This window comes from Lycium ferocissimum, chromosome 2 (assembly GCF_029784015.1).
Source record: "Lycium ferocissimum isolate CSIRO_LF1 chromosome 2, AGI_CSIRO_Lferr_CH_V1, whole genome shotgun sequence".
Lineage (NCBI taxonomy): Eukaryota > Viridiplantae > Streptophyta > Magnoliopsida > Solanales > Solanaceae > Lycium > Lycium ferocissimum.
Window position 1 is genome coordinate 29,942,032 of NC_081343.1, and position 20,973 is coordinate 29,963,004.

A 20,973-nucleotide genomic window follows, 5' to 3' on the forward strand; every position below is an offset into this window, starting at 1 on the left:
AAAATTGAATTTCTCAATAGATACCCATTGTTTGCAATTTCTAGAAATTTAAGAAAAGTTAACTTTCTCAAAAAATATATACTCCACGGTTTCCGTTTTTGGCTTTTACACAAGGAAATAAAAAATATTTTTTTTCTTTTATTCTTTTCATAGAATGATATTCTTTATCTTTCGTTGGGCCCGAGTTTTGAAAATGTATTCAGGTTCCTATCCATTCTAAACGATATACACATCGTTTTGCCTAATTCAATTAAGTTCCAATCATAGGGGTTTCAATATTTTACAAGTGTTTATTACAAAATACAAAGAAAGCACATGAAAAGCAATAAAATGCATAATGGACTGGTGGGTGTACCAAGCCCACCAGTTAACCATTTTCACTCATGGTTGAGCCTTCATATGGCGGTTGGACTCTATACATGATGGGGCTGACTTGATGATTTCCGAATATTATGTTGGGCTTGGCCCAACACAGAATGTGGGAAATGAAGTCCAATGGACTCGTGCAATTTCATGAATAGAAAAGGAAGAAAAATAAAGATTAGAAGTCAGTCCAATTCTAACTACTGTGAGAACCAAAGTAAAGAAATGTAAAAGACATTTGGTTAAACACATGAAGGGTTCGGTTACGGGACTTCAAGCAACATTTGAGAGGTATCTTAAATATAGTGGTCGAGTATCATGAGCATCTATTATAGCATATCGTAGTATATTTTCTTTGGAAGGGAGGACCTCTCAATCATACAAAAGAAGGATCAGTTCACATATAATTAGTCTAGGCATGTGCTAATTGATTTTCAAACTCAAATAATGAAGGAACAAAACTCACGAAGATGTATTAAGAGACACTTTAAAACACATGACAAACTTGAGGGTCTAATGTATTTTAAATCTCTTAGTAAGGAAGTTCGTTTAAGTAAACTGGGTACAAATATGGTTCGAAATCAGCGTCATTAAGGGTGTTTGGATGAGTTCCACTAATTCTGGCCATCCCCGACATTTCAGCAAATAAAGGGCAATTAGCAACTAGGCCATGCTACAGTAATTTTTTTCTGAATTTTAAACTTATAGACACACCAGTTCATGCTAGTAGAAGATAGATAGGAAATCATTAGTCAGAAACACAATATGTGGCTCCACTTAAAAACATTTAAGTACTTCTATACCAGATGAAATTCTTTTGGAAAGAAAACAAAGTGTAAATTTGTTTTAGCTAAACCAGGTCATGGCTTCTCTTTTGCAACCATACTTAAACTCTAAAAATATCACAAGTTAATCCTAAACAGAAACAAGTACATAATTCAGATATTTATCATGCACAAAATGAGACATAGAAATGATTTAGAGGCACAACAAGATCAGTTCAGAACACCAACTTTCCCCAAACATCGAACACAGGGTTTCACTTTACTGGTTTTGGATCACACATGCACACATTTGGAACTGCAACACATCCAAATAATTTTTTTAAGAATATTTCAGAACTATTGAAGTCAGAGACAGACCTATACCACATTGAGATAAATTTAACACAACTTAATTCGTATTGTAACTTGAATTTGGACACACGTGGAAAAAGATATCACAAACGATGGTAAACCAACCCATGAGATCTCATTACTTCACTCTCAAACTGATTTCAAAATTGAAACTGTGCATAAAACTATTTCTGAATCCCCATCTTGTTAAATATGGAGAGCAGCTAAACAATGAACTAAATTGTTTCAGGTTTAAACAAAGTTAGGAATTTAAATTGTCAAGCAAAACACTTCACTCAGGTAAATAAGCTACTGGACATTTGAGTTTAAACACAAAGGTTCAGGAAAGGAATCAACTAAAGCTAGACTCAGAAAAATACAACTCTTAAGGATTTCTACAAAAAAAGACAATGAGTTATAAGTGTGGAGAAAACCCCTCAAAATTCAAGAGCTAAAAGATCTATCAAAATGTGTTACAAGCTAAGCAGGACCTCTGTTAAAATGAAGCAACACCTTTACAAGAGAATCAAGACAAATGATGACTTCCAAATTTAAGAACTGTTTAAGATCACCCAAATGTTTATAAGCTAATCCCCTTGATATGTTTTGAGCCAGTTTCAAGACTCAATTAATACCCTACTAGTTTTAAGGAATAGGTAATCTTAAACAGCCAAGCAAATATAATTAACCATCTCCTTATCTTTGAGATTTCCTGAATAGTAGTTTCAACTCTTAATGCATCAACTAAATGTATCAATAAGCAACACAAACTTAAGGTAGCTTAACGAGTTTTATACGAAGACTTTAACCTTATGATTCACTTAGTCTAGGCATATTTAAGAGTACTTAAACACGTCTCAAAATTACCCTTTTTAACTAAATATTACTTATCTAACTTTAAACAATATTAGAACTAAACTAAACTTAATCTACATGAAAAAATGTAACGACCCGTTTAATTATTATAGTGTTTTGACCCATTTAACCTTGTTGACCCTTTCCTCAAGTCCTGTTAGTATGATCTATGACTTAATGAAGTCATTGGGTTGGTTTCCGCAAGGTTCGAGTGTAAATTGAGTCATTGATGGAGAAGCTAGTTAAGTTAGCAAGTTAGAGTTGACCATGGTCAACGTCGGGTTAGAATGACCCTGTGTCAATGTTTTGGAAGGTCCAACATATTAATATGATGATTTTGAGCTTGTCCACAAGTTTTGATGAGGTTACGAAGAGTTTCAGATGGGTTTGGGTTTTTGTCGCGCTCGTATTCGATGTTTTCGCCGTAGGTCTGTGGATAGAAACAGCTCCAGATTGATCAAAAGACCTTTTTTTTAGTGAGGTTTGAACCATTAGATCCATATCAAAATTGCAAAGCTATAGCAAAAAGAATCGTCGTGTTTTGCCTCCGGATGAGGGAGTTATGACTATTTTAGTGCGGACTGTTCCAGCAGGTCTGCTGATAGCGACCAAAGGGCCGCCATAGCGGGACCTCCACAGAGACCAACTGAATGCTGCCAGCGACCGACGGGGGCAGAATGTCCTCTTTTCATACTCCAACTTCTAACCATTATCTCCAAGACCCCAAAGTCAATTTTCAAGAGAGAAAGAGGCAAAATTCATTCCATCCTTTGGTGAAAGCATCTTGGAGGGTAAGTCCCCATCTTTATTTGTTCCTTTTCCTTTCTTCCTCAAGTTCCATGATTATTTTAAGGTCCATCAAAGGTAGGTGAAAGTCCTACAACCCTAGAATTAGTAAACCCTTAAATAATTGGTGGGTTGTTGATTTTGTTGTTGATTAATCATCTAGGAGTATGGGTTCTATTACACCCCAAGTTTCGGCACATTGAGATTTATTAGGAGTTAGCTGGTTAACTATAGCCACCGGAGTATTGTCGAAAGGATACAAGAGCCCGAGTTCGCGAAATAGGTTATGGAAGGAAAGTTAAGGATAAGGCCATTCTCCGGTTTTGATTTAATGCGCAAGTCGCTTACAAATATTATTGGCATGGAATATTAAGGGCAAACTTGGAATTCAGAAACTATTATATTTCAAGGACTAAGTGTACAGGTGGACAAGATGACTAAGTAAGAAAGGAATTAAATTGGTCATCTTTTTGACTTAAGGAAATTCTAGAAACTTGGAGAAAAGAAAAGAAAAAAAAAAGAGATAAAAAGGGCACATGGCCGGCCATGTGCCCATTATTGTATATATATATATATATATATATATATATATATATATATATATATATATATATGTGTTGGTCATGGAAAGACCATGCTTCACCATTTCTCTAGAAATTTCAAAAAAACTAGAGAGAAAGCAACAAGGCCATTCGGCCAAGCTTGGAAAAAAAAAAGAGAGAAAAACCGAGAGAGAAAGAGGAGGAAGGGACCAAAAGAAATAATTCCCTCTAGCAATTCAACTCATTAGGAGGTGAGAACAACATAGGTGGTCGTTGGAATAGTTAGAATAAGAATTGGTTCAAGAACAAACTCTAGTTAGGTTGAAGAATCAAGCGGAAAAGGTAAGGTCCAATCTCCCTTTTTATATGTTATGTATGGTTGTGTATGTTGTGAGTGTGAAAATGAATGAAACCTATGAAAATAGGGATGTTGAAGTGAAGCTTTGTCTATGCATGTTTGGCCGTGTATATGTGTGTGATGTTAAGGGATGAATTAATTCCAATTAGTATGTTAATTGTTGTAGTATGTTGAAGTGGATGGAAATCATGAAACCTCAAAGGTTGGTGTTGAACCGTGGGGTGTTGTGTGTGGCTGTAGGGGCTGTTCTTGGAAGAAACATGATGAGCTAATTTTATGTAGGATTTTGGTTGTTATTTGTTGTAGATTCTATGATGAAAATGAATGTTTGATGACTTATGTTGATGTTGCAATTGTTGTGAGCTGTTTTGGAAAGTAATACGATGTTAATATAGGTTGTTGTGTTCATAAGAATGATGATTGTTGGCATGCAGATTGTTGGCGTAGTTTATGAATTCGGTAGAACAATTAAATGGTTGAAAATTAAATCGACTAATTATGGAAATTGGAAAACAAACAATGTGAAATTTTGTTTTATGGAATACTTTGATATGGGAAATGATATCATTGATATTGGTATTGTTGTTGTTGTTGTTGGTTGATGAATTGAGAATTCGGGTGGGCACCCAAAATGTGAGATGTCACCTCGATTTTCGATAGACTATAAAAATAGCTTAAGATGGAACTTGAGGTAAGTATGTAATACGGAGACTAACATTAGTGTGAATTCTCTCGAATGTAGATTTGTGAGCTCGGGCGGATAGACGTAGCCAATAGGAGGTCGAGCAGGTATGTTAAGGCCCACCCCTTCTTTCTTTGGCATGTCTTAGTTGAAAATAAGTTATGACACGAACTTCGAGGCAACTCTATTCCGGTGACCCGAGCATGGTTATGATTCTCATTGGATTCTTGATATTTGCATTCTTAATATGGTCAAATCCTAGTTCTTATGTCATTTGTATAACCAAGTTTCAAAAATTGCATAAAGATTTTGCTTTCAAAAGTGTTTGTTTCTAAACGATTCCGAAACTACGAAAGTCCGTAACTTTCTGTATAGAACCGGATCGCCTCGATATGATCAAAAATGATTCCATGATGTATGATGACTATATTTTCCATAGGCGGGACCGGCTCGGTCGACACCCGTTCGTGGGTCCCGCGACTCCCTTTTATGTACTTCTCGACGACTTTTGAAAGGATACGACGGGACTATGATATATGACTATGATATATGAATATGACTTATGAATATGATATATGTGTATATGTATATGTATACGGGAATATGGAAAGGGCGAGAGCGTTATATACGCGTAACCACCCGATGCTGGTATGATATGACATGATACCGTCCCGACGCGGGATGCTCGGACGCGGGATGTGTGGACATGGATTGGGCCGTACGTTCGGCACTATATATATCTATACGGATCGGGCCGTACGTTCCTCGTCACTATATTATGTACGTGGACGGCCGCACGTTCCGCAAAGAACGTATTATATGGATCGGGCTGCACGTTCCGCAGCAATATGATATTATATATATGGATCGGGCTGCACGTTCCACAGCGCTAAGCATGCATGATACCCGCCTCAAAGGCACACAGATGCACAAAGTTGCTTTTTTATCCCATGACGATATGTCCTATGTTTTCGTTTTGTTACGTCTGCTATGCGTATCCTTCCCTATGCGTCGTTACTCATGCCTTACATACTCGCACATTGCTCGTACCGACGTCCCTTCGCAGGACGCCGCGTTCATGCCCGCAGTAGACAGTAGACGCATCCGATCCCTAGAGGCCCCGCCCCACCAAGGCAAGATATGGGAAGCGCTCTCCAACACCGAGCTCCGCTCACTGGTACTACTCTTGTGTACATATTTGGGCACGGCGTATTCCGGCCCCGACATGTGGACATATGTATCTTATTTAGAGGCTCGTAGACAGACATGTACAGTAAGATGTATGTAATCCTGCTCGCCTTTATGGCTGTATAGTCTTTTGGTAAAATCCATCGGCACTCGTTCACGAGTATGTTATTGATGCTTATATTGAGTAAGATATGATTGTATCGTCCATATGGCCCACTCGCAGAGCACGAATAGAATACATGATAAGAGGTGCCGGTAGATACACGGCACCCGTCACGGCCTCGGGGGGTCGTGACAAAGTTATCACTTTCCAGAAGGGAATTTGATTTCTTATGGTCAAAATTGCATGTTGAGACTTAGGGTTCTAATAAAAATGGAAATTTTATCCTAAAATCCGTTTGAAAGGGTAAATTGATTATAAACCCATGAATTGAAGGTTAATGATTGTAGAGATAGAAGTTATAATAAATTCACCATTAAAGGATGGTTTCATCCATTGAAAAGGGTAAGTGTAAGTGGGTCTTCTTTCCTAAATTGTTGTTCTTGTTTAAATATATGGTTTGTTGCTTACTTAGCATCATATTGTTAGACTTTGACCGTTATGAGGCGCTTCAGAAATAGAAGACTCATGTGTAGTAGTTCGTGGCTCCTGTTCTACATTCGAGGTAGGTTACAGCTTACTTTAGTTAGACTTTGATTAGCAAAACGTATGTATTATGTAGAATTGATAGGATAAAGCATGATTAGGTCTTTAGACATGGTGTTTTGATTTGATATTAGCTAGGTTGGTATGAATTTTGATTTTGTGGGCTCGTCACTATTACGTTATGTACTGGAATATGAAGTGTAGTTGTATTCATACTGTGGTGATTCGGGACGGATTTCTATTAGGTTGATTGTTGTTGATGGTGGCTTGTTGCCCTGTTACTGTGATTAGGCTTATTGCCTAAATTGTTGTGTTGTACTTAGTTCTCTCTTATTATGACACATATTATCGGAGAAAGGACGGATAATGAGTTTAGGCTTGAATTGTGATATAAACTTACGCCAGTACGTGGATGAAAACTTGATGTATGATTTACTGTTGATGATAATATATAGAAAAGTGGAGTCTCTTGGTGATACAAGACTTAGTTGTGAGGCGTACTAAGTACGTGGAAGTAAAGAGGCACATAGACTATACTATTGGTTGAGACGGGTTGTATGATTCATTTCATGGCTGAGTTGATCCAAGTCTTGATATGACTTGTGGCTTTGTGACTTGTACCTTCACGGTTGTTTTATTGGTTTGCAGTGATTTACCACGTTTACACTCATTTATGCATTCATACACTCATACATGATGGAAATGGTTTGGGAGACTTGTGGCATGATGCCTTGTGTTTGACATTGATATTGCGAATTGTTCATAGTCCATAGTTTCTTGGGTTTGGCCGGTTACTATCGAAGGTTTGTAGAAGGATTTTCTTCCATCGCAGCACCATTAACGAAGCTGACCCAGAAGGCGGTCAAGTTTCAATGGACGGATGCGTGTGAGCGCGGCCTTCCAGAATTGAAAAATAGGTTAACTTCGGCCCCGCCTTGACACTTCCCGAGGATCGGAGGGCTTGGTTATTTACCGTGATGCTTCGGGTATCGGACTAGGTTGCGTGTTGATGCGGCATGGCAAAGTGATTGCTTATGCCTCACGGCGATTACGAAAACACGAGATGAATTATCCCACTCATGACTTGGAATTGGCTGCGGTTATCCACGCACTAAAGATATGGAGACACTATTTATATGGTGTCCATGTGGACATTTATACAGATCATAAGAGCCTACAATATATCTTCAAACAGAAAGAGCTGAACTTGCGCCAAAGACGGTGGCTAGAGCTGTTAAAGGATTATGACGTTGATATCCTATATCATCCAGGGAAAGCGAACGTTGTAGCGGATGCTCTTAGCCGTAAATCTATGGGTAGCCTGACAGATGTACAACCACGAAGCAGGGAGATGGTTCGTGAGATTTACCAACTAGCCGACTTCGGGAGTCCGTTTGGCTAGTTGCGAAATAGTGGAGTTTCTCTCGCAGGAGTTGCGAGTCCTCTATTATAGAAGAGGTAAAGAGATGTCGGCACAGGACCCCGTCCCGGCACAGTATAGAGATACAGCTCCTCAAAGGGAAAAGACCCCATTTGAAGTGACACCCGACGGAGTGCTATGGAATAGAGGAAGATTATGCGTGCCTAATGTTGTTGGGCTACGACGACAGATCATGGGCGAGGCGCATCATGCTCGTTATTCTATCCATCCGGGGTCAACAAAGATGTATCATGACCTTAGATGCTTATATTGGTGGGATGGCATGAAAAAAGACATAGCGGAGTTTGTTGCCCAATGTCCAAATTGTCAACAAGTTAAAATAGAACATCAGAAGCCCGGAGGATTACTGCAAGCTATCGAGATCCCCACCTGGAAATGGGAGGCGATTAATATGGACTTCATTGTCGGCTTGCCTCGTTTCCGGCGCAAATACGATTCTATATGGGTAATAGTCGATAGGCTCACAAAGTCTGATCACTTTTTGCCGGTCAGAAAGACGTATTCAGCAGAAGACTATGCAAAGTTATACATCAAAGAGATAGTACGACTCCACGGGGTCCCAATGTCAATTATTACGGATAGAGGGGCGCAATTTACAGCTAATTTCTGGAGATCCTTTCAAGAAGGTTTGGGGACGCAGGTGAAACTCGGACAAGATTCCATCCGCAAAACCGACGGCGGAGCGCACTATCCAAACCCCGGAAGATATGCTAAGGGCTTGCGTGCTAGATCTGGAGGCAATTGGGACGATCACCTGCCACTTATTGAATTTGCATACAACAATAGCTATCACTCTAGTATTCAAATGGCCCCGTATGAAGCTTTGTACGGGAGAAAGTGTAGATCGCCTATTGGATGGTTCGAGGTAGGAGAAGCACGGTTAGTAGGCCCAGATCTGATTCAACAAGCGGTAGAAAAGGTCAAGCTTATTCAAGAACGACTACTAAAAGCTCAGAGCCGTCAGAAATCCTATGATGACAACCTTCGGCGAAACTTAGAATTCAAAGTCAATGATTGGGTGTTCTTGAATCACCAATGAAAGGCGTGATGAGATTTAGCAAGAAAGGAAAGCTCGATCCTCGTTATATTGGGCCTTACAAGATTGTGCGCAAAGTGGGCCGAGTAGCATATGAGTTGGATTTACCCCTTTAATTAGAATCGGTCCACCCAAGATTTCACGATCCATGCTACGCGTGGTGTGTTGGAGATCCCTCCGGATTGTCCCTTGTGGATGATGTACAAGTCACGGAGAAATTGTCCTATGAAGAAGTACCGGTTGCCATCTTGGATAGGCAAATCCGAAGGCTAAGGACCAAGGACGTAGCTTCAGTCAAAGTTTTGTGGAGGAATAATAACAGAGAAGAAATGACTTGGGAAGCCGAGAAAGAAATGAAGTCCAGGTATCCACATCTGTTTCAGCCTCCAGGAGATGTACAAACCGGACCTTAGTACCCTCAGGCATGTAATGTTTCTTCAAAATGATTCTTTGATCGAATTTTGGGTGATTATGATAAGATGATAGTAGTGCAGTCATAAGAAAAGCTCTAGTATGTTTTTTTTAAGTCCCTAAGAGTTTAACATTCGAGGACGAATGTTCCTAAGGGGGAAGGAATTATTACACCCCAAGTTTCGGCACATTGAGATTTATTAGGAGTTAGCTGGTTAACTATAGCCACCAGAGTATTGTCGAAAGGATACAAGAGCCCGAGTTCGCGAAATAGGTTATGGAAGGAAAGTTAAGGATAAGGTCATTCTCCGGTTTTGATTTAATGCGCAAGTCGCTTACAAATATTATTGGCATGGAATATTAAGGGCAAACTTGAAATTCGGAAACTATTATATTTCAAGGACTAAGTGTACAGGTGGACAAGATGACTAAGTAAGCAAGGAATTAAATTGGTCATCTTTTTGACTTAAAGGAAATTCTAGAAACTTGGAGAAAAGAAAAGAAAAAAAAAGAGATAAAAAGGGCACACATGGCCGGCCATGTGCCCATTATATATATATATATATATATATATATATATATATATATATATATATATGTGTTGGTCATGGAAAGACCATGCTTCACCATTTCTCTAGAAATTTCAAAAAAACTAGAGAGAAAGCAACAAGGCCATTCGGCCAAGCTTGGAAAAAAAAAGAAAGAGAAAAATCGAGAGAGAAAGAGGAGGAAGGGACCAAAAGAAATAATTCCCTCTAGCAATTCAACTCATTAGGAGGTGGAGAACAACATAGGGTGGTCGTTGGAATAGTTAGAACAAGAATTGGTTCAAGAACAAACTCTAGTTAGGTTGAAGAATCAAGCGGAAAAGGTAAGGTCCAATCTCCCTTTTTATATGTTATGTATGGTTGTGTATGTTGTGAGTGTGAAAATGAATGAAACCTATGAAAATAGGGATGTTGAAGTGAAGCCGTGTCTATGCATGTTTGGCCGTGTATATGTGTGTGATGTTAAGGTGATGAATTAATTCCAATTAGCATGTTAATTGTTGTAGTATGTTGAAGTGGATGGAAATCATGAAACCTCAAAGGTTGGTGTTGAACCGTGGGGTGTTGTGTGTGGCCGTGTAGGGGCTGTTCTTGGAAGAAACATGATGAGCTAATTTTATGTAGGATTTTGGTTGTTATTTGTTGTAGATTCTATGATGAAAATGAATGTTTGATGACTTATGTTGATGTTGCAATTGTTGTGGGCTGTTTTGGAAAGTAATACGATGTTAATATAGGTTGTTGTGTTCATAAGAATGATGATTGTTGGCATGCGGACTGTTGGCGTAGTTTATGAATTCGGTAGAACAATTAAATGGTTGAAAATTAAATCAACTAGTTATGGAAATTGGAAAACAGCGTGTGGGCTGTTTTATGGAATACTTTGATATGGGAAATGATATCATTGATATTGGTATTGTTGTTGTTGTTGTTGGTTGATGAATTGAGAATTCGGGCTGGGCACCTAAACAGGGGAGATGCTGCCCGATTTTCGATAGACTATAAAAATAGCTTAAGATGGAACTTGAGGTAAAAGTATGTAATACGGAGACTAACATTAGTGTGAATTCTCTCGAATGTAGATTTGTGAGCTCGGGCGGATAGACGTAGCCAATAGGAGGTCGAGCAGGTATGTTAAGGCCCACCCCTTCTTTCTTTGGCATGTCTTAGTTGAAAATAAGTTATGACACGAACTTCGAGGCAACTCTATTCCGGTGACCCGAGCATGGTTATGATTCTCATTGGATTCTTGATATTTGCATTCTTAATATGGTCAAATCCTAGTTCTTATGTCATTTGTATAACCAAGTTTCAAAAATTGCATAAAGATTTTGCTTTCAAAAGAGTTTGTTTCTAAACGATTCCGAAACTACGAAAGTCCGTAACTTTCACAGATAGAACCGGATCGCCTCGATATGATCAAAAATGATTCCATGATGTATGATGACTATGTTTTCCATAGGCGGGACCGGCTCGGGTCGACACCCGTTCGTGGGTCCCGCGACTCCCCTTTTATGTACTTCTGACGACTTTTGAAAGGATACGATGGGACTATGATATATGACTATGATATATGAATATGACTTATGAATATGATATATGTGTATATGTATATGTATATGGGAATATGGAAAAGGGCGAGAGCGTTATATACGCGTAACCACCTGATCAGTTGGTATGATATGACATGATACCGTCCCGGACGCGGGATGCTCGGACGCGGGATGTGTGGACATGGATCGGGCCGTACGTTCCTCGGCACTATTATATATCTATATGGATCGGGCCGTACGTTCCTCGTCACTATTATATTATGTATGTGGATCGGGCTGCACGTTCCGCAGCAACGTATTATATGGATCGGGCTGCACGTTCCGCAGCAATATGATATTATATATATGGATCGGGCTGCACGTTCCGCAGCGCTAAGCATGCATGATACCCGCCTCAAAGGCACACAGATGCACAGGTTGCTCTTTATCCCATGACATGATATGTCCTATGTTTTCGTTTTGTTACAGTTCATGCTATGTATCCTTCCCTATCTTCACACTCATGCCTTACATACTCGCATATTGCTCGTCGACGTCCCTTCTTGTGGACGCCGCGTTCGTGCCCGCGTGGCAGACGGTAGACGCATCCGATCCCCTAGAGGCCCCACCCGAAGATATATTGGAAGCGCTCGGTTGTTCGGAGCTCCGAGGTTCCACCGGTACTACTCTTGTGTACATATTTGGGCACGGTAGATTCCGGCCCCGACATGTGGACATATGTATCTTATTTAGAGGCTCGTAGACAGACATGTACAGTAAGATGTATGTAATCCTGCTCGCCTTTATGGCTGTATAGTCTTTTGGGTAAAATCCACTTGCACTCGTTCACGAGTATGTTATTGATGCTTATATTGAGTAAGATATGATTGTATCGTCCATATGGCCTACTCAGTAGCACGAATAGAATACATGATAAGAGGTGCCGGTAGGATACTACCGGGCACCCGTCACGGCCTCGGGTGGGGTCGTGACAGGTTATCACTTTCCAGGAAGGGAATTTGATTTCTTATGGTTGAAATTGCATGTTGAGACTTAGGGTTCTAATAAAAATGGAAATTTTATCCTAAAATCTGTTTGAAAGGGTAAATTAATTATAAACCCATGAATTGAAGGTTAATGATTGTAGAGATAGAAGTTATAATAAATTCACCATTAAAGGATGGTTTCATCCATTGAAAAGGGTAGAAGTAAGTGGGTCTTCTTTCCTAAATTGTTGTTCTTGTTTAAATATATGGTTTGTTGCTTACTTAGCATCATATTGTTAGACTTTGACCGTTATGAGGCGCTTCAGAAATAGAAGACTCATGTGGAGTAGTTCGTGGCTCCTGTTCTACATTCGAGGTAGGTTACAGCTTACTTTAGTTAGACTTTGATTAGCAAAACGTATGTATTATGTAGAATTGATAGGAGAAAGCATGATTAGGTCTTCAGACATGGTGTTTTGATTTGATATTAGCTAGGTTGGTATGACTTTTGATTTTGTGGGCTCGTCACTATTACGTTATGTACTGGAATATGAAGTGTAGTTGTATTCATACTGTGGTGATTCGGGACGGATTTCTATTAGGTTGATTGTTGTTGATGGTGGCTTGTTGCCCTGTTACTGTGATTAGGCTTATTGCCTAAATTGTTGTGTTGTACTTAGTTCTCTCTTATTATGACACATATTATCGGAGAAAGGAAGGATAATGAGTTTAGGCTTGAATTGTGATATAAACTTACGCCAGTACGTGGATGAAAACTTGATGTATGATTTACTGTTGATGATAATATATAGAAAAGTGGAGTCTCTTGGTGATACAAGACTTAGTTGTGAGGCGTACTTGCTACATGTGGAAGTAAAGAGGCACATAGACTATACTATTGGTTGAGACGGGTTGTATGATTCATTTCATGGCTGAGTTGATCCAAGTCTTGATATGACTTGTGGCTTTGTGACTTGTACCTTCACGGTTGTTTTATTGGTTTGCATTGATTTACCACGTTTACACTCATTTATGCATTCATACACTCATACATGATGGAAATGGTTTGGGAGACTTGTGGCATGATGCCTTGTGTTTGACATTGATATTGCTAATTGTTCATAGTCCATACATACTAGTGAACTGGAATACGTTGAGACATACATTGTGATGTGAAATTAGTGAAGAAGTTAATATAATCATCTTGTTGAACTTGTGATACTATTTGATACATGGTACTTGATGAATTGATCCTTGAGAGTGATGTGACAGTGTTACTATACATATGAAAAGACACATTTAACCGGGGGTGAGGATGTGGCCTAGTTGTGAGCTCGTGGTCCAAGGTTCGTTCCGAAAATAAGTGGTACATGATGTGGATCCGCGTCCGAGGTTGGGTTTATGCTCGTGTCTGAGGAGTGAATCCGGAACGAGTGGTACATAGATACCATGGGTCCCCTGTAGGTTATGACTACTGAGCAATGACATCAGTTAGCATGTGTGTACAGTGTGTATTTGGCCAGTGCATTGCACATCATTACATTTTATTCTGCATTATTATATGCCTCTTTTAGTTCTGATTTTGGTGTGGTTTGCTGAAACGGCGGTTGTGGTATTGATATGATCATTGACTAAATTAAATTATGGATTAGTGACTCTACCTAGGGAAGGAACTTGGACCTGTGATTATCAGGTGAGATTATTGAAACTTGATAGACTTGTGGGTTAGAAGCTTCATCTTAGGTTGTGACTCTGTTATGGGATATTATGTGACTTGGATTTGAGTATTAAGTGCCTATCTGTTTATTTTGTTGATTTTATTCTTATATACGTAAACTAATTTTAGTCGGCCTATGATGCTTACCAATACATAGTGTTTGTACTGATACTACCTTGCTGCACTCTTATTGAGTGCAAATTGTGCTCCAGAGATTCCATCTAGACTACATCTCTAGCTTGAAGCTAGTTTGCTCGAACGGATCCGAGGGTGAGCTCTTATCCATTCCATGCCACCTGAAGATCTCTCTTTCCAGATGTCTACTTTTATTCCAGACATTATTGTTATTATAATTGAGATATACTTCATTCTTTAGACATTGTTGGTTAGACTCCTTGTATGATAACTTTCAGATTCTGGGGATGTAATAGTTAGACTTCCGCACTTGTATCAGTTATAATGATGACTTGGTAGACTATATATTCATTCACATGTTCATTGATTGTTTTAGTATAAATGATTAAAGAAGTTAAAAGTGGCTAGTGATTAAAGGGTTAACGGGTAAGGGTTCGCCTACTAGTGATAATAAAGTAGGTGCCCGCCCGATCGGTAACTAGAGTCGTGCCAAAAAAACTAAAAAAAAAATACTAAGACAGAAAAGAAAATTACTTATCTAATTCAAACCACATCAAAACTAAATCATCCTACTTCTAAACTTGAACAGAACTGAAAATACACAAATCTAAAAGAGAAAACTAAGCTAAGGAGACGATGTTACCTTTTTTGCGAGCAGCAACGGGGGTGACGAGAGTTGAGTCGATCACCTTCGAACCAACATGACAACTCACTCGAACTAGAAAAAATTATTTTAACTTGTTCCGATAATTCAAGAACTCGACTTACAAGAGAAAATTTCTTGTTTAAAGCTAAGTATTTTGAAAAGTTCAGGACTTGGGTGTTCAAAACTTGTCTGTGAATGAAGAAATGGGGTTCTATTTATAGAACCCCAAACGTCTAGGGTTTTGGCATTTTGGATCGATGTGGGACTTCCCCCAAATCTTTTGAAATTCAAATGCAAGGATAAGAAAGGCTAGAGATTCTCTGAATCCGTACTGGTCATTAAAACAAATCGAAAAAGAAAAAGAAAAAGAGCATGTTACTGTTGCTCATTGATTTACTGAAGGAGGAGACAAAGTGTCATTAATGACTTGCTATTTTTAGTTGAGCAAAGGCTCTGATAAAGTAAAGGTGAAGCGATTCTTGACCAAAATTGGTCTTTGGTGAGCTGGAAATCGCTGGTTTTGCTGGTTGAAGGGCTAAGGGTCCGTTTGGTTTATGCTGTTATTTCCAAAGGAAAAGAGAGAGGATGTTTGGGGACTTACGTGAAAGTTGGGCCGGGTTTGTGGGTTCAATGTTAGGCCTAGGCGAAATTGGGCTGAAAATACATTGAAGGAAGGTTGTCTTGGGGTTAAAAAAGGTAACTAAAATTGACTTTAAAATGTAGCACTTTGTTGACGAAATAACCAAATTAAACTTATTTGAAATGAAATTAAGAAGAACCATTTAATCAATTAATTAATCAAGCTTCTTAACTCTAACAGAGTAAAATATTTATTTACAATAATAGATCAATTATAGTAATTAAGCCGTAAATGACTTCATTTGACAATTTAAAAATGCGTACTTAATTAAAACACTTGTTTTGACATAATTCGATTTTTCAAATTAATAAATATTCTAAAAATAGTACATGATTGCTTAAAGTTATAAGTAAAATATACATAACATATATTAGTGTATTTTTCTAAATGAAAATGGCAAAATATCGCCGAAAAAGGTTTAGGAAATATTTTTGATTTTTCTTAACAAATATTTTACTCTGTTTGCAATTCAAGAAGCTTGACTAGTTAATTTGAATTTTTGGACGGAAAAAATTGGGTATCAACAACTGCCCCTTCATTGTTCGGGGATGGCGGGACCATCCCTGAGCAACAAAATTTGACAAACCCGAATTTTGACCAACCAAGTTAATTCATGTCTTAAAGAGAAAAGTGCACGCAGTTTTGCAAATTATGGCCAGACCCTGGCATTGGGTTTCCTATATATCTCAGGTTATATGAGAATTCAAGCCATTTGTAGTTCGACTCGATTTTTTGAAAACTTTCAAAATTGCCCATGTTCTTTCCAAAATTTTACATACTCCATACAAATTCTATTTTTCTGTATATATATAAGGTAACGGTCACTTTTTCGGCCACTTTTCCGGTCACTGTACCTAACAGTCAGATCAAGTAACGCCGGCCACTTTTCCGGCCACTACAAGACCAGGTAACGCCAACCACTTATCTGGCCAGATCTACTTTTCTTCTCTCTTCTCTTTTCTTCTTCTTCTCTTCTTCTCTACTTCTCCCTTTTTTCCTTTTTTTATCTGCTATTGGCGCTCCGACTGGCGGCCAGAACATCGCTGCCCGACAACTTTTTCCGACATCATTTTTCGGCCAGTCCTCTCTTCTCTTTCTCTCTCCTTTTTTATTTCCTACCCCCCCCCCCCCCAATTCTCTTCTCTTCTCCCTTTTAGGTTTTTGTGAACATTACTCCGGCAGTGAACAATACCACGATAGTGAACAGTAACTCCGGCGTTGAACAGTGTTTTTCGGCGGCGAATACGTTCAGTTCAACTGGAGTTGGTACCTCCGGTTGCTCGTATCCATTCTTTGTCCATACACCTGTAGTTATATTTTGCTGATTGTAACCCTTTCAATAATTTATTAGTTCATACTCGCTTTTGTGGCTTTGGTTATTGATGGTAGACTAGGGTCATGTTCTCGTTCGGGGACGGGGGGGAGAGTTAGGAGGGGTAAGTGGGTTAGAGGAGCGTCTAGGCTGACAGTAGGTTCTTGGAACATTAGAACGTCAACGGGCAAGTCCATAGAGCTAGTTAAGATTCTTAAAAGAGGAAGATTAATATAGCTTGTGTCCAATAGACCAAATGGGTAGGTCCTAAAGCTAAGGAGGTAGACGGGTATAAGCTTTGGTTCTCTGGTAGGTCAAAATATAGGAATGGGGTAGGCATTTTAGTAGATAGTGAATCAAGGGATCAGGTGGTAGAGGTTAGGAGGGTAACTGATAGGATGATGTCGATTAATGTAGTCATTGAAGGGCTCACTTTGAACATTATTAAGGCGTATGCGCCGCAAGCTGGCTTAGACGAGGAGGAGAAGAGGCGCTTTTGGGAGGATTTGGACGAGTTAGTGAGAGGCATACCGCCTACTGAGAAGCTATTAGTGGGAGGTGATTTCAATGGGCACATTAGGCCTATTTCGGGGGGTTATGATGATGTGCATGGAGGTTTTGGCTTCAGGGACAGGACTGGAAGATGAGTCTCACTTTTGGATTCCGCAAGAGCTTTTGGGTTGGTGATAGCCAATTCGAGTTTCCCAAAGAAGGAGGAGCACTTGGTAACCTTCCGTAGTTCGGTGGCTAAGACTCAGGTAGACTTTTTACTCCTTAGGAAGGATGATAAAGCTCTGTGAAAAGACTGTAAGGTCATCCCAAGAGACAACCTTACAACCCGACATAAGCTCTTAGTGATAGATTTAGGGATCAAGATGATAAGAAAGAAGAGGGTCATGGATGACCGACTTAGGATTAGATGGGGGAGTTTGATCATGACTAGTGCCCTGGAGATGGGAAAGGAATTGAAGGCTATGGAGGCCTGGGATAGTAGTGGGGATGCGACCAGTATGTGGGATAGGACAGCTAGTTGCATTAGGGTAGTAGCTAGAGAAGTGTTGGGGTCTCGACAGGTAGTCGTGGTAGGCATCGAGGCGATTGGTGGTGGAATGGAGAAGTTCAAGGAAAGGTGAAAGCAAAGAAGATGGCGTATATGAAGTTGATAGAAAGCAAGGATGAGGTGGAGAAGTGGACGAATATGTAATTTTATAATATGGCGAGGAAGGAGGCGAAGTTGGCGGTTTCGATGGCAAAAACGGCAGCTTTTGAACTCCTTTATCCTGAACTAGTGGAAAAAGGCGGGGATAAGAAATTGTTCAGGCTAGCTAAGACGAGGGAGAGAAGGGAACGTGATTTGGATCAAATGAAGTGCATCAAGGACGAGCATGGAAAAGTATTGGTAGAAGATACTCTCATTAGACGGAGATGGCAGTCATGCTTCCACAAACTCTTGAATGAAGAAGGGGATAGGGACATTGTGTTGGGAGATTTGGAACATACAGGGAGGCTTCGCGATTTTGGGTATTGCAGGAGTATTAAGGTTGAGGAAGTTAAGGGTGTTGTTCGTAGGATGCGTAAGGGAATAGCAACCGGACCTGACGAGATTCCTGGGAAATTTTGAAAGAGCGTGGGCTCGGCAGGTTTGGAGTGGGCGACTAAGTCTGTTTAATGTCATCTTTAAGGCGAAATGATGCCCGAAGAATGGAGGTCGAGTGTAATGATCCCTCTATACAAGAACAAGGGCGATATCCAGAGTTGTAACAACTATAGATGTACAAGCTGCTAAGCCATACTATGAAAGTGTGGGAAAGGGTGGTGGAGATGAGGGTGAGGAGAGGCGTGTCTATTTTAGAGAACCAGTTCGGATTCATGCTGGGATGCTCAACTGCAGAAGCCATCCATCTTGTAAGGAGACTGGTGGAGCAGTATAGGGAGAGGAAGCGAGACTTACATATGGCATTCATCAACCTAGAAAAGGCTTATGACAAAGTTCAAAGGGAGATCCTACGGAGATGCTTGGAGGCTAAAGGTGTACCTGTGGCGTACATTAGGATGATCAAGGACATGTATGAGGGAGCCAAGACTAGGGTAAGGACAGTAGAGGGAGACTCAGAGCACTTCCCAGTTGTGATGGGGTTGCATCAAGGATCAGCTCTTAGTCCGTTTTTATCTGCTTTGGTGATGGATGGATTGATGCGGCAAATTCAAGGTGAGGTACCATGGTGTATGTTTTTAGCGAATGACATAGGCCTGATCGATAAGACTCATAGCGGAGTTAACGCTAAGCTAGAGGGTTGGAGACGGACTGCGAGTCTAAAGGGTTCAAGTGAGTAGGACGAGACGAGTACTTGGAGTGCAAGTTCAGTGAAGCACCTCAGGAGGCTGGCGTGGAAGTGAGGCTTGGTACCCAGGCCATCCAGAATAAAAATAGTTTCAAGTACCTTGGGTATATTATACAAGGCTATGTGATAATAAGGTGCCACCATAACTTAAGGGCAAGTTCTACAAAGTGGTGGTTAGACCGACTATGTTGTATGGTGCGGAGTGTTGGCCAGTTAAGATCTCTCACGTTCAAAAGATGAAAGTTGCCGAGATGAGAATGTTGAGATGGATGTGTGGGCACACTAGGAGTGATAGGATTAGGAATGAGGCTATCCGAGACAAAATGCGGGAAGCGAGACTGAGATAATTTGGGCATGTGAAGAGGAGAGACTCAGATGCCCCAATGCGGAGGTGTGAGAGGTTGGCCATGGATGGTTTCAGAAGAGGTAGGGGTAGGCCAAAGAAGTATTGGGGAAAGGTGATTAGACATGACATGGCGCAGTTACAGCTTACCGAGGACATGACTTTAGATATAAGGGTATGGAGGACTCAGATTAGGGTAGAAGGCTAGTAGATAGTATCGTTTATCCTTTCATATTAGTAGTCGCATTATCGCGATATAATTTCTTGTGCTTTGATTATCTTATTTTATTTGTGATAGCTACTGCCCCTTTGCAAACTGTTTCATCATGGCTTAGTCGCTTTCGTTATTTTCATTTCCATATCGCTTTGAATTTCTTGGCCTTATCTAACCTCTTTTTATGCTTTCTATTGAGCCGAGATTCTTTCGAAAATAGCCATCCTACTTTGGTAGGAGTAACGTCTGCATACACTCTACCCTCTCTAAACCCCACGTTGTGGGATTTCACTGGGTTGTTGTTATTGTTCAAAATTGCCCATGTGTCGAACTTATGAGACTAGGAGCTTGGGACATGATTTGGGGGAGTTTGGATCACGGCCGAGCTCTTACAGTGAGTTCTCCTACATATCCCTACTCTTGGGAATCAGGCCGTATGTAGTTTGACTCGGTCGGTAGAAAAGTGTGTTCCTTATGCGGAAGTAAAATTTGGTTTGAGATCGATGACTACAAATTTTCGAGTACGGAAAAGAGGCTTGCAAATTCTTAGTTATGGATGTGGCATTCTTTACACTCATAATTAAGGCTTTGCACAGACATAATTTCATGTACCTTAAATATGTCGTCACCTAGATTTGAAATAAAGACCGGTGGTGCCTCAGTGTAGGTTCAGAGATTACACGGAATGAGAAACTCAACGATAGCGACCCTTGCCTACAAAATCCATAAAATCTATATGCCTACAAATTCCCCCTACTTCAAGGCTTGTCGAAGTGTAGACTTGCCGAACTTGAAGGACGAGGCTTGTAGTACTGTGGAAAACAGTGTTTTGTTTTATCTCATTTCAAATGCTTACTAAAGACTTGCCATATAACTTTTTCAAGTATAGCTAAATTTGGAATATATTCTTCATATTTCCCTTGTAAAAGTAAACAACTTAATTAAGGAGATGATCATCATGTGGCATAGCTTGGCCGTCCTTCAAGATCAATTTGTAGTCACCTTTGACTATCACCTAATCCAATTCATATTGAAAAGAATGCCAACCCAAGCAATGAGAAAAGTCACGTGACCAAGCTAACATTTAACTATATAATAAGTGTGGTTCTGTTGGTACAATGAAGGGTAGAACCGT

At 39.9% G+C, this 20,973-nt stretch overlaps 1 protein-coding gene across 1 annotated transcript; it reads left to right on the forward strand.

The window, feature by feature from the left end:
* Positions 1-4,698: 4,698 nt before the first annotated feature.
* On the forward strand, positions 4,699-17,586 carry LOC132047488 (uncharacterized). Its single transcript, XM_059438525.1, has 3 exons — positions 4,699-4,710; positions 7,731-7,889; positions 17,191-17,586. The coding sequence occupies exons 1-3, from the start codon at positions 4,699-4,701 to the stop codon at positions 17,584-17,586; spliced, it is 567 nt and encodes a 188-aa protein (XP_059294508.1).
* The last annotated feature ends 3,387 nt before the right edge of the window (positions 17,587-20,973 follow it).

Coding starts and splice junctions, on each gene's coding strand:
- LOC132047488 (XM_059438525.1), top strand. Junction 7,890..17,190: donor AACCACGAAGCAGGGAGATG/GTTCGTGAGATT, acceptor TGTGTCCAATAG/ACCAAATGGGTAGGTCCTAA.